At 38.3% G+C, this 14,575-nt stretch overlaps 1 protein-coding gene across 6 annotated transcripts in view; it reads right to left on the reverse strand.

Annotated features, from left to right (window-relative positions):
* Positions 1-14,575, reverse strand: part of ppp2r2d (protein phosphatase 2, regulatory subunit B, delta) — a 40,358-nt gene that overhangs the window by 17,264 nt on the left and 8,519 nt on the right. Inside the window, exons 1-2 of one of the 6 annotated variants that reach the window (XM_069899628.1) lie at positions 6,466-6,666; positions 4,379-4,584 (exon numbers count right to left, since the gene is read on the reverse strand). The exons of 3 other annotated variants lie outside the window; for them this stretch is intronic. In XM_069899628.1, the coding sequence (XP_069755729.1) occupies positions 4,379-4,469 (91 nt within the window). In that variant the 5' untranslated portion in view covers positions 4,470-4,584; positions 6,466-6,666. Of the gene's footprint in view, positions 1-4,378; positions 4,585-5,299; positions 5,687-6,465; positions 6,667-14,575 lie in introns of those variants that run through there. 2 more of the 6 variants (XM_069899626.1, XM_069899632.1) reach the window with 2 other exon arrangements.

A 14,575-nucleotide genomic window follows, 5' to 3' on the forward strand; every position in this document is an offset into this window, starting at 1 on the left:
TGCCATCTGGGTAAAAGGGGCTATCTGGCATTATGAGAATGGATGTATTTGTGTACTTTTTTTTGTGTATTTACCGGTAAGCATTTAAAACTTGGACAAAACATGCAAGTGGAACAACAAGAAATTCTTTTCAATAATATCGCTGTCCCACTCTCTCCCAGCAGCCTGCTCTCTGTTACTGTGGGCCGCTCGTGGAGACGGGTGAGGTCAATCACATGTGGCTGGGTCTAGCACCAACCTGGCAAGGTATCATTCCCAGTACATCACTGATTTGACACTAGATCTGCTAGATTGAGCTGCAATTATACAGCAAAGGTAGAAGACAGAGTCGGACTGGCTGACAGCGAGTAGTTCACTAGGGAAAACCTGATTGGCAGGCACTTGGGGTTTAGCCCATCTCGGATGTCTAAGCATGTTTCCATAAATGCAGAAGTCTGAAACAAGCTGTAGATGAAATGGCTGGAGCTGGAGATTAAATGTGCTAGTGGTGAAATAGTGATGCATCCTCCCAGTCTCTCAGGTGTAGAGGAGACCACAACAGGAGCACTGAATGCAGTAGATGACTCCCGCAGATTCACAAGTGAAATGTTGCTTCATTTGGAAGGACTGTTTGGGGCCCCGAATGGAGGTGAGGGAGGACGTGTGGGCGCACGTGGAGGATCTCCTGCAATCACAGGTATAGGTGCCCAGGGTACAATTGGTGGGGAGGGGGAAGTGCACAAGGGAGTTATGGAGAGACTGGTCCTTGCAGAAGGCAGAGAAAGGAATGTCTCTGGTGATGGGATGACAATAGTGGTGGAAATGGCAGAGGAAAATTTATTGAACATGGAGGCTGGTAGGTGAGGACAAGTGAATCAAGACCTTGTTGCATGTGGGGGTGGAGGGGGTCAAGGCAGATGTGTAGGTAATGGAGGATATGAGGGGCATGTTGAAAGTTGTGGAGGGAAAACCACAATCCTCACCCTAATAGCAGATACGACAGAGGAATTGAGAAAAGGGAATGGAATCCTCACAGGGGACAGGGTGTGAAGAGGTGTACTTGCAGTACCTGTGGGAGTTAGTGGGTTTGTAGAAGATATCTATCGAGTTTGTTTACTTAGATGGAGACAGAGAGATCAAGAAAAGAGAAGAAATCAGTGGAACAAGATAGAGGTGGGGGTGACCTAAAATTGGCCCAAAAAAATGGATGTTCATGACATAGGGTTTATTTATGGCTGTTCAGGTGGAATACGATGCACAAAAAATACAAATTTTATATTTGGTCTGACCTCGACATGGGTTGAAGGCACTTGTGTAGATTCTTGGCTTCCCCAGCAGCAAACTAAATAACTATTTTGATGACAGAGCAGAAAAGCATGTCAGGTGCATCACCAGGCATATCAAAAACTGATGTGCCAGCATACTGAAGCGGCAATGCAGGGTACCTGTGTGCAAACACCAGACCACAGACAGAACTGATCAGTCAGATTGAAGCTTCAGTCCTACCACATGTGTGGTGGGTATGGAAAATCCACAGGAGGAGACTCAATTTGAAAAAGCAATGCTTTCACAACTATCTTCAGCCAGGAGTGTGCAATGGATGGTCCATCTCAGTTCTCTCCAAGAGCTCCTTCAGAGAAGCCGGTCTCAAGCCAAGTTTATTTACTCAAATAGCTGAAAGTACTGGATACAGCGAATACCAATGGAAGCAGACAATAGCTCAGCTATAACATTAAAGGCCTGTTTCAGGTCGAGCTGCACCTCTAGTCAAGCTGTTCTAACACAGTTACAACAATGGCATCTATCCAACAATGCAGAATAAAGCCTGGGTAGGTTTCATTCATAAAAAGTAGGGCAAAGTGAATATGGTTAATCAATCTACTCTCAACAATCAAAGAGATGGAAACTGCTATCACCAATAATCTATGCATTGTTGCAGAGTTCAGTGTGTTTTCAGCTCCGCTCTCGACCTTACGGCATTGGGCCAAACATGGACCACAGTGCTGATGGGCAAATGCAAGGTAAGAAAGACTGCTCTTGGCACCAAGAAAGCATTTGTGCAAATATGGCATCCAATTGTCCTGGTAAAACGGAAATAAATGGGATTCAAAGAGAAAATACTCCAGTGCTAGAAGTTGGACCTTGCACAAAAAATGACGGATGGAGATCCAGATTTTCAGCCTTGGGCCATTACTGCAGAAGTTCCTGCGCACAATGCGCTTGGACCCAACCATCTTCTGCTGATTGAGCAATAATTTTCCTGCTACACGGTCAGAGGTGGAGATCTTGCCTGATGACTGAAAAAAAATGTTCAATTCCATTCACAACTTCACCAAAAGAAGTAGCCTGTATGATATGCAGCTTGATACAGAGAACATTTAAGCAGAGGTGAGTAATATTCTTACCACAAAGTCTCATTCATCTCCCACAAGCCATATTCTAACCTTCTACCCTTGACGTTCAATGGCATTACACTATCACCAGATTAACTCCTCCTCTATAGTAGTTTTAAAAAAGATACAACTCCAAGTAAAGCATGCAGGTTTTTTTTTATAATATTAGAGTAACTGACAGCTAAGTGAAATGAATCTTATGCATGTCAAGACAAGCAAAATTGTGAAGAATGCTGGCTAAAGGAAAGAAATATATTGTTGAAAATGATCAGCTGATTAGGTAATATTTGTGAACAGAGAAACACAACTAGGCTGATGGTCAAAGAACATCTGTAAATCCCACATACATCAATCCATGGGTTTGGAACATACTTGTGTGCCTTTTATGACTCAACTTTTGTCAAAACATTCACCATCTCTCAGCACTGAACATCCTCATATGAGAGAGAGTGTGAGGGAATTGTGTTATTATTAATCTTTAGTTATATATAATTTAAGTTTTTTTGTGGGTTGGATAAAGACACATACACACATAGAAACCATTTTGAGAGAGACGCCCTGTCTCCTATGTCCAGCTGTAAACAACCTTGGATAATGGTTCAGTGGAAGCTGTATAAACAGCTATAAAACTGAAATGATTGTCCATTGAAACTAAAGACAATGACACTTAGAGAAATACCTGTGAACACAAGAAAGCCATCTGTTGGTTGGCTAAGCAGACAGTTGGAAGCATTTTCTGGAGTTTGTATACATACACATATACAATATATACACACACACACATATATATAGAATATACACACACACAGATATATAATACACACACACACACACACATATACATATATACTATACACACACACAATATACAAAAACATTTGAGTACAGTGGGGTTAAGTTTAGAGTTAAGTAAGATTTTATATTATTAATATTTATTAATAAAAATTATTGTTTTTGAAGATACCATTGTCTTGGTGAATTTCTATTGCTGCTGGTCTAGGTCGTAACGGTGGAAAAGTAAACAATCTTCAACAAACTTGTTCAAAACTTGTTTGGGAAATCAAATAGACTATTCAAAACCATGACATTCATGTATTTTAAAGAAATTTATAAAGAAGCCATTAAAAAATTTGGCTGTGATAATCCATTAATTTTTAATACTTTCGCACAAAGCTCAGGTGAATTTCTTCTGAAATTATTGTCAAAAATACATTTGTTATTCTCTTTGTTTAAACTACGAACAATTTCCAGTTTATCACTTTTAACAAACTCAATATATGTAAATTATTTGTATTACACAATGAAAATAAGTAAATTAGTACACGAAATTCTCAATGGGGATTGCAAAAGTCAGACCATACGATTTTATTTACATGTACTTTGTGCTTTTTAAAAAAATATATATTTAAAACTAGCAATTTTACTTGCTTTGTACTATGTACAGGTTTCTGGAATCAGGCAATGGTGACCACTGACTAAAACTAGGTGCAAAACTATAAGCTATTAGGAATAGCTATCAGTCACAAAGCAATCCATCAAGTCACTGCACATGGAAGAATAAGCAAATTATTTATCATGCTACAAAATGGCGTTTAAAATCTGAAGCTAATAAATTACAATTTGTTCATTTGTGCAAAATAGATTCCAATATTACAAAAGAAAATATGCCAAATTCAAAACAAATATTTACAAATAAAAGCCTATTTTTGGCATTGAACTATTTTATAAAGGATGTAGACCCATGCAATTCATAGTAAATTAAAATTCTTAAAATATTAAGTAGAAAAAGAGTAACATAATAGAAGATTGGTTTTAAAAATCTACCCAAGATGAGATTTTCTGCTACATTTCCCTTTAAGATGCAACTACTTTAAAACATGAATGCAGAAAAGGAGCTTACTGCAGAGCCCAAGGGATTGAAAGGTTAGCAACAAAAATCTGAAGAGTAAATGGTGCATTTTCAAGATGCTAAAATACAGTTTAAATCCTTGCCTAAAATTTCATACCTTGATCAAAGGATGATCTTGACATCAGTGAATTTGTACCAGAGGCTGACGTCTTAAACACTTGAGAGAAATTGCAAGGAAAGCATTTCATCTTCTGCAGTATGCAAATACAGCTTTAACTTCCTCATTTGACACCTCCACAGTTCAACTGGGCGAATGCCCTCGTCTCCAATAAGATTTACTTTTGTTATAAATTTTCTAGATGCCTGCATTGCACAGAACAGGTCAATGCTTTATATTAGAAAGAACAGGCATGAGAAGGATGGATTCTGCATTTACAGCATTACAGTGCAGGCCCCATACGCTATTCCCAAGATACTGCTAAGACAGAGGTGATTGCACTAAACAGAGCTGTCCAGTTCATTGCCAACAATATAAAATTCAAAATCAAAGCAACGGTCACTATAGCATTGTTTTTGATCTCTTCTCAAGTTGAAGAACATTTTGGATGAGTTCATTATTAACTTCAAATTAATTTGACAATAATCAGAAATACATGAAAACATTTTGCTTTCGGTAAGATAATGTTTTACAATGCAACACTGCTTTTGCAGTTCAAATCAGCGGGCACGAGTGTGTGGAATCTACAGTTACAAAGGAAACGAAGCATCGTCCATTTTCATCTCTTTGTTGAATAATCCAGCACGTTAGTTGAGAAAAATCTCAAGCTGAAGTAGTATGTTCATTAAATTATCCCTCTGCCAACTGTGATCATTTGACAAGTTCATTAGGGAAACCAGGGATTGCTGTGTGATGCATTTCACCACCAAGACATGGCTGAATGAAAGCATTGCTGACACAGCATTGCAGCTTAGGGTTTCACCTTCCACTGCATGGATCGGGCATCAGCTAAAGGGCAGAGGCATTTGCTTCATCAACTTATTGTGGTACATAAACACAAGAGTTATGTCTTGGTCTTACCCAGCGTCATCCATGCTATCTGCCAAGGAAGTTCATCACCATCATCCTGGTCGCTGCGTACCTTCCACCCCAGGCTAATATCAGGCTGGCACTGGAAGGGCTGAGCACTGTATTCAACAGCCACGAGTCAGCACAACCTGATGCCTTCCTGAGCATTGTAGGGGACTTCAATCATTCCAGCTTAAAGGCGGCTGACCAACTAACATCAAGTTGTACAGGGCCCTGGTGAGTTGTACAGGGCCCTGGAGTATTGCGTCCAGTTCTGGTCTCCAATTTTGAGGAAGGACATACTAGCTATAGAGGATGTGCAGCGCAGATTTACAAGGTTAGTTCCAGGGATGGCGGGGTTGACATATGCTGAAAGGCTAGAAAAACTGGACTTGTATCTGATGGAGTTTAGAAGGATGAGGGGGGACATGATTGAGGTATACAAAATTATCAGGGGGATGGACAGGGTGAAGTCGGATTACTTGTTCCCAATGATGGGGGAGACGAGGACTAGAGGGCATAGTTTAAGAATACAGGGTAGGCCCTTTAGGACGGAGATGAGAAAACATTTTTTTACCCAGAGAAGTGTGAATCTGTGGAATGCTCTGCCACAGAGGGTGGTAGAGGCCGATTCGCTGATTATGTTCAAAAGAGAGTTAGATAAGACTCTAGTGGGCAAAGGAGTTAAGGGTTATGGGGATAAGGCTGGAAAGGGGTACTGATGGTAGTGATCAGCCATGATCTGTAAAATGGCGGTGCTGACTCGACGGGCCGAAGTGCGTACTCCAGCTCCTATTGTCTATTGTGCAATCAGAGGAGCCAACATACTTGACCACTGTTACACCACCATCAGGAATGCTTTCCGTGCTATCCCATATCAGCACTTTGGCAAGTCTGATCACCTGGCTGTACTTCTACTCCTGACGTACAGAGGACGACAGCGCTAGTGATGAAGACGGTGAAGGTATGTTCGAGGGCTAGATCAATGGGGTTGAAAATTGGTGGTCCAGAACTCTATAGGAAGACCAAGTACAATCTACAGAAGGCTATCTTAATAGCAAGGAAGCAACCAGAGAGAAGTTAGTAGCCAGCTATGGGAGGACTAACAAGCCAATACATCCTTTAAGGCAAAACCCAACATCATAAATGGCTGTGAAGTTTGATCCTCCTATGCTCACTTTGAAAAGGAGAATTCAACTGTACTTGTGAGAATCCCCACAGATTTCAAAGGCCAACATCAGAACATCTTTCAATAGGGTGAACCGTCAAGGGTCAGACCCTGAAGCTGTACCCGGCAGGGTACTGAAAATCTGTGCTAACTAACTAGCTGGAGTGTTCATGGATATTTTCAATCTCTCACTGCTGCAGTCAGAGCTCACCCTGCTTCAAAAGGCCATCATTCTGTCACACTTGTATGTATTGTGATGAAATGCTTTGAGAGATTGGTCATGGCCAGAACTCGTACCAAAGCAAAGAAATGGACCAATTGCAATTTGCCTATCACCATAATCATTGCATAACAGATGCAATCTCATTGGCTCACCACTCAGCCCTGGATCACCTGGACAATAGGAATACTGACATCACACTGCTTTCCATCAATTATAGCTCAGCTCTGAACACCATCATCCCATCAGTGCTGGCTAGCAAGCTTCAAAACCTCTGCAAATAGATCCTTGACTTCCTCATAGAAGACCATAGTCAGTATGGATCTGTAATAACATCTCCTTCTCACTGACAATCAACACAGGCACACCTCAAGGATGCATGCTTAGTCCACTGCTCTACTCTCTCTACACCGATGACTGTGTGGCTAGGAACAATTGAAATGCCATCTACAAATTTTCAAATAACACCACTGTTGTTTGCAGAATCACAGATGGCAATGAGGAAGCGTTCACAGATCAGCTAGTTGAGTGGTGTCACAACAACTTTGCATTCAATGTCAGTAAATCAAAGGAATTAATTGTGGATTTCAGGAAAGGAATGCCAGGGGGGAAAAAAACTCGTCTTCAGCGGGGTCAGCAACGGAGTGGGCAAGAAACCTCAGATTCCTGGTTGTCAACATCTCTCAAGCCATCCTGGGACCATCATATCAATGCAATCATGAAGGCGGTGCACAAGCCGCTATATTTCATTAGGAGTTTGAGAAGATTTGGTATGTCACCCAAGACTCTCACAAATTTCCACAGGTGTACTGTGGAGAGCATATTGACTGGTTGCATCACAGTCTCGTATGGAGATGGCAATGCACAAGACAGGAATAGGCGACAGAGTTGACAACTCTGCCAGTGCCCTTATAAGCATTAGTCATCCCTCCATTAAATGACATCTTTAAGAGGCAGTACCTCAAAAAAGCAGCAATGATCATCAAGGACCCTCACCACCCAAATCATGCTCTTTTCTGATTGCTACCACCAGGGAGGAAGTACTCAGGCAATATTACGAAAACAGTTCAAATATTTGTTTAAAGAATTCTTCTCTTCACCATCAGATTTCTGAACCTATGGACACTACCTCACTTTTTCTTTTTTCGCGACTTATTTTAAAACATTTTTAATTTGCGCAATTGTGGTTTTGCAGTGATTTTGCCACCTTGTTCTACACAAAACAATAAATTTCATGACACTTGGTAATGACAATAAACCTGATTCATTGTACAAAGAGCATTATACAAAATGAATACCGATGTCAAACAACATCAATCTTCCATTTTAAACATTTTTAATAGGGCGTGTAGCTTTATTTGGTATTTCAATCTGCAAAATTAATGACCACGTAAAACTGATATATATGTTGTGAATTTTTGTACTATCACGTACACAGTAACTGCTTTTCTCCTTCTCCACAAGTATTTCTGATGATAATAGTGTTAAATTTTTTTTATTGCCTTTTTGGGGAAACACCTTGCATTTTCTCTTGAAGAAAGTGGATGGACCATGGTGTATAAATAAAGATCATCGTGCTCAGTAAATATATACAAATAATAGTTGACAGAGAGCAAGAAAGGCGGTCACAGTCCTGCTATTTTCCACGATCATTTGAGATCGTCACATTAGTTGATTTTCCATGTGGACACCCATCTTGTTTTCATTTTCTCAACCTCACACTGGGTAGTTAAAAGACATTTCTTCCACTTCTAGATTGGCAAGAACCTCCTTTCAACTCCTGACACAACCCTGCTCCAGATAACTGCATGATCTGTATTAACCAATTTACAATCTTGACATTACTTTTGACCCTAAATTAACTGACCATACATCATCAAGAGCTTTTCTTTCCATCTCTGAGTCACCATCCTATTTTACAAATATCTGTTTATATGGTGAAACCCTCATCCACAGCTGTTAGATCTCAATTTGATGAATGTAAAGCACTCCTGGATGGCTTTCCACGTTATAAAATGTTCCAATTTCCCCTCAAATCTCCAATCACCCAACTTACTGACCAACATAGACTCTAGCTTTGCGATGACTTGACAATCGACAGCAGTTTCAGGTTGAGTACTACTTGGATTTATATTTTCTGATCTTTGTTTTCAGTCCTCCCATGCTCTCGTCCTTCTCAATTCTAATCTCTGCCAGCTCCAAGTGCCCTTAGAAAGGAATCAAGGGATATAGGAATAGTATAGAAAAATTAAGCTGAGGTAGATCAGGCATGATCTCATGTGGTCAGAAGGTTTCTTCCCTCAGTTATATTCTTCTCCATCTGGGCATTTTCATTTCCTGCCTTTTGCGTATTTTAATTATTCTTCCAATAATTACCAGTGCACCAAACTCTGGAATATTCTTCCCAACCCCTTTACCCAATCATTCTTTAAGACAATCATTAAAACCTAATTCCATCACAGCTACTCCCCACCCCCCCTTGAATTATTTAGTTTTTTTCCTCTCTACCCTTCCACCTATGTCCACTGATGACCTCTTACCTGGCAGCTTGTACGCCTACCATTGCCCCTTCCTCCCTACATTCTCTTCCCCCCCCCCCCCCCCCCAATCTTTTTATTTAGTCACCTGCCTGCTTTTGGCTCATACCTTGACAAAGGGCTCAGGCCTGAAACATTGGCTACCCTTTGCATGACTTGCTGAGTTTCTCCCTCACCTTTGTATATTCCACTACAATCACAGCATCTTCCGACTTTCCTGTTTAACTCCACCATATTATATTAGCTGGCATTTATGTTAGGCAGATGCACCTGTGTTTACTTATGTCACTTTCCTAAGGTTTCTATTTTTTTTACAACAATTATAGATTGAATCTTTTCAATGGCCATGTCTCCCATTCACTGAAGTTTAATAACTAAGCAGTGATGATTAACTCAGATTGTGGAACATTAAGTGACTCATTTATATTTGTACGCAAAACTTTAGAATAGGTTACCTGAGCTGACTTACTTCCACTTAACCAGTAGTATTTTGGGAAACTTATTTTGGTTCTCTCCTTTTGATGTTTATTTTTTTCAAATTTTCAAATTTGATTCAAATTATGAGGATTTCACATAAATTTGATAAAGATAAAATATAACCTTATTAGTCACTCAGACCTTCTCCTTCACTACTTTTGGGACCCAAAACAGTTCTTCGAAGTGAAGTAACACTTGTCTTGTGAATCTATAGGGGTCATTTACACTGGGGAAAACAGGAAACAGATTGGAAGATTGCTTCATTGAACACCTTCATTCAGACAGCTGCAAAAGCAAGAACTTCCCAGTGGCCAACAACTTCATTTCCACGCCAAACGCTGCGTTGACATGTTAGTCTATGGTGTCGTGTCCTGTCAAGTTGAGGCCACCCATAAATTGGAGAAACCACTCCTTATATTCCTTCTCAGCAGTCTCCAACCAGACTGCATCAATATTGACCTCCACATTTCATTAACCACTTCCCCAATCTTTCTTTCCTTCATCCCTTTGCATTCTTTCCTCAAGCTCCCCACCTGCTTCCCCTCCCATCTTCAGCACTTCCCAGTTGCTTTCTCTTCAATCCTCCCACCTTCATCCATCTATTACCACTTAACTGCCCCTCCTCACTCTTCTCCCAAACACCCACATTTTTATTCAGGTGTACTCACTCAAGGTGTATTTTAATACTTTTTAATCAAATTTCCCATTTAGATGGTTGAGTGGCACCAATTTCCTATTTGTAATCTTGCCAAATCACTTTCTCTCAGCAATAACTCATGTCTGTATTTTTTGCTGAATATTTTTCTGTAGCATTTTGCTGTTTATGGCCATTTCTCTTCATATTTGGGGCACAAATCTCTGGTATGTAAGCTAAAACTCAGCACACCTACCCCAATCCCTCTCAGTACTGCAATACGGAGTTGCAAAACTGACACTGATTAATTGGTAAATGCTAATTAACACCTGAAAGAATAGGTTACTGGGTGATGGAGTTGTTCAGAGAACCAGCAGACTCCATAGGCTGAATGGTATCCTGTGTCATGAGGAAATAAATGTGATGAATATAAAATACTAAAAAAGACAGATGCTGGATTTCTAACCCATCAGAAAAATAGAAAACTCTGAAATGCATTGATTGACCAGCCACAAGTTTTTAGTTTCATTCATTTTTGATCCTGATGTTATCACTGAAGTAATGCTGGATGCATCTAGATGTCTTCCAGGAAGTTTTGCATTTTATATTCAACTATTGTTTTTTAAATAAGCAAAAAAAAATCGTTCTCATTCTAACAGTAAGCCAGCCAATTAAAAACGCTAGTGCCTCACTGATTAAGTTGCCAATTTCCAGAAAACTTAATTTGTGTTCTTTTCAATACACAACTACTGCACTAAAACAATTTAATGAAACGTTTGTGTCCATTTCCTACTGATCTCCTGGCTATCAAAAAAAATTAAACCAGGTACTTCCAATTATGATTTCCCTGTACGTGATGCAGTCAAACCACATTGCAAATTTTAGTGGAAATTGTGAACCAACAGAAATTGAATCAATGGGACACAATTTGCAACATTCATTTACTCACATGTGCTTAATAGAAAGAGAACACTACAGGGCCTTCGACCCTCAATGTTGTGCCGATCCATATATTCCTTAAAAAAAATATATACTCAACCCCCTATTTTTCTTTCATCCATGTGCCTGTCTAAGAGTCTCATAGATGCTCCTAATGTTTCAGCCTCCACCACCATCCCTGGCAAGGCATTCCAGCCACCCACAAGTCACTGTGTATATATTAAAAAAATGACCCCAATGTCTCCCCTAAAATTCCCTCCCTTAACTTTGTACATTTGTCCTCTGGTGTAGGCTCACACACAATTTTATAAGCTGCCTACCTAAAAAATATTTCAATGTATGGAAAAAAATCTCACTGTCAACAGTGCTGAATACAAATCAAAGAATAAGTGCACGGGTACCTTCTGTTGACAGGTGTCTTAATTTATGCCCATGGTTGCTCAATGCAACTCACACAAAGTGACATGATTTTGAGGGGCATCTGGAGACCACCTGCACCATTATCCTCCAATTGCTACTGCAACCCTGTGTGGGTTTTTAAAATAAATCCAGCCTTTGTGACTGTTGCAGAGAGATCTATGCCATTAATTGCTTCCAAGCAGGCAGCATGTAATTATAGAAATCTGGACCATCCAAGAATCTGGACTCTTAAACATATAAAATTTAGCAGGCTTTTGTGTGCATGCATGCACAAGTGCCATAGAGGCACAGTGCCAACAAGTGGCCGTGTTTAATAAAAGGTTCATTTTTCTTTAACAATGTTCATCTTGCTTTTTTAAAAATATTTTTACAACAAAAAAAAATGAATTATGAAATGTGCTACAAGACTGGAGAAAAGTAATAATAATAAAATGGAGCATAACAAAAGAAATAAATAAATTTCAAAACCCCTTCCCCTAAACAAGGTTGAAGATTAGCATTCATAAATCCAAGTGCCTCAGTCTGTTGTAGTTGGTTTTTGTTGCTTTAGAGAGGGACAACAGAATACTAAGATTCCAGATTTAACACTAAATCTCAAGGTTGTGGTAGTAGTCCAAGAGTGAACTCCATATCATTTGAAATGTAATATTTGAATTGTTAACTGTATATCTAATTTTTTCCCCCAAATTTAAACAAGACATAATATCTTAGCCATTGTGCACATGTAGGTGGAGTATTATCTTTTCATTTAATCAAAATTGGACATCTGTCCATCAATGAAGTAAAAGATAAAATGCGACATTGAAATGAAGTTAGTAACACATCATCTTCTCGGAATGTTCCAAAAAGAGCAATTAACGGGCTAGGTTCCAATTTTAAATTATCAATAATGTTTGAAAAGCTTCCTTCCAAAATGTTTCTAAGCTACGGCAGGTCTAAAGCATGAATCAAGGAAGCATCACCTGTTTTACATTTATCACATTAGGGATTTATGTCCAAATTAAAACTAGATCACTTTAGTTTAGACATATGTGCTCAGTGATCCACTTTAAATTGCAGCAGACAATGCCACGTGCAAAGAAATGTAGTGTTAATCAGTTTAAAAATAGGGTTCCCAACCTCATTTGACAGTGAAAGGTTCAAATCCTGGTCCCAGACATTCTTGATTTTAATTAATAGGGCCTGTCGTAACTCAGCCAATTTGTCATAAATAAGAGATATTAATCCTTTATAGAGAAAGTGGTTATAGTTAAAAAAATGTATCGAGAATATTCCCCAATGCAGGGCGGTCAACTTGATTATCAAATTGTAATAAAAGAATCAAGTTATATATATTGACCTCCCAATAATAAATCTGAAGTTAGGAAATGCCAAATTTTTGAAGATGAAATTTATTTAAGTGGGGGCATTTTCTTTGCCATATGCAAGAAGACATCAGCGAATTAAAAAAGATTTAGGAATAAAAATTGGTATAAATTGGAAAAGAATCAAAAATTTAGGTAAAATGTTCATTTCAATAGAATTAAGTACAACCAATCGTAGAAATAGATAAAGATGACCATCCCATTAAGGATAATTAACATATTTAAATAAAGTAGAAAAAGGTTCCATAAAAAGATGTTTATAAATATTTGTAATTATAAGATCAAGATAAGTAAATTGATACTTCACAATCTTAGGAGCATAAGGGTACAAGTTCACTCTTGTGCAGATTCAACTTATACCCTGAAAACTGACTAAATTGAGATAGCAAAGATAGTATGAATGGTAAAGAGGTATCTGGATTAGATATAAAAAAGCAAAAGATCATCTGTGTATAGGGAAACTTTATGTTCAATAACCTTCCTGTAAATCCCTGAAAAATCTCTGCACTCACAAAAGGCTAATGGTTCTAAAAACAAATAAAAAAATAGTGGACTTAAAGGCAGCACTGACGAGTACCCCGTTGGATATTAAAAGGTTTTGATTGTTGTAGTTTAGTAAGAATTGAAGCAGTAGGACATAAATATAATAATTGAATCCATTTAATAAAATTTAACATTTTCCAAAGTTGAAAATAAATAACCCTACTCCACGCAGTCAAAAGCTTTCTCTGTATCTAACAAAAGGACATATTCAGGGACAGGAATGGGTGGTAAATATAAAATGTTCAATTAGCGACATATATTAAAATAAAAATATAGATTTCTAATAAAGTCAGTATGGTCTTCAGAAATAATTAATGGCAATCTATTCTCCATTCTATGGGTCAACACTTTAGCCAAGATCTTCATATCAACATTCAGTGAAGAAATTGGCCTAGAAGAAGAACACCTAAGTGGAATTCTTCCTTATTTTCGCAATAAGAGAAATGTGAGGTTCATTAAAAAATGATGGACGATTGCCCTGTTTAAATGATTCATTAAGCACTGAATTTAATTGTGCACAAGCAATTTAGAAAAAGATTTTAAAAATTCCACAGGGTACCTATCATGTCCTGGAGATTTATTAGATTACAATAAGGAAATCGCAAGAAGCATTTCCTCTTGGAAAATAGGCTCCTCCAGGCTCATATGATTATTTTGAGAGAGCATGGGAATATTTAGGTGATCCAAAAAATCCACCATTAGGCGATTAACATTATTAGATTCAAAAGTATAAAATCTAAAATAAAATTCTCCAAATATATAATTTTTTTTAGACTAATCTGTGGTAACAGTATCATCGTCCATTTGAATTTTATGTAGATTGCTTGTAACAATAATGTAATGACCATATTTATCTAATATATTATGATGTACAAAAGAAATATTCTGATTTACTAAAATAGTAACTCCCTTAACTTTAGCATTAGAAGAATGGAAACATTTCCCTTTCCACTTTGACATAAGTCAGGAGTTATTATAGTTTTGGA

This window comes from Narcine bancroftii, chromosome 10 (genome assembly GCF_036971445.1).
Source record: "Narcine bancroftii isolate sNarBan1 chromosome 10, sNarBan1.hap1, whole genome shotgun sequence".
Classification (NCBI taxonomy): Eukaryota; Metazoa; Chordata; class Chondrichthyes; order Torpediniformes; family Narcinidae; genus Narcine; species Narcine bancroftii.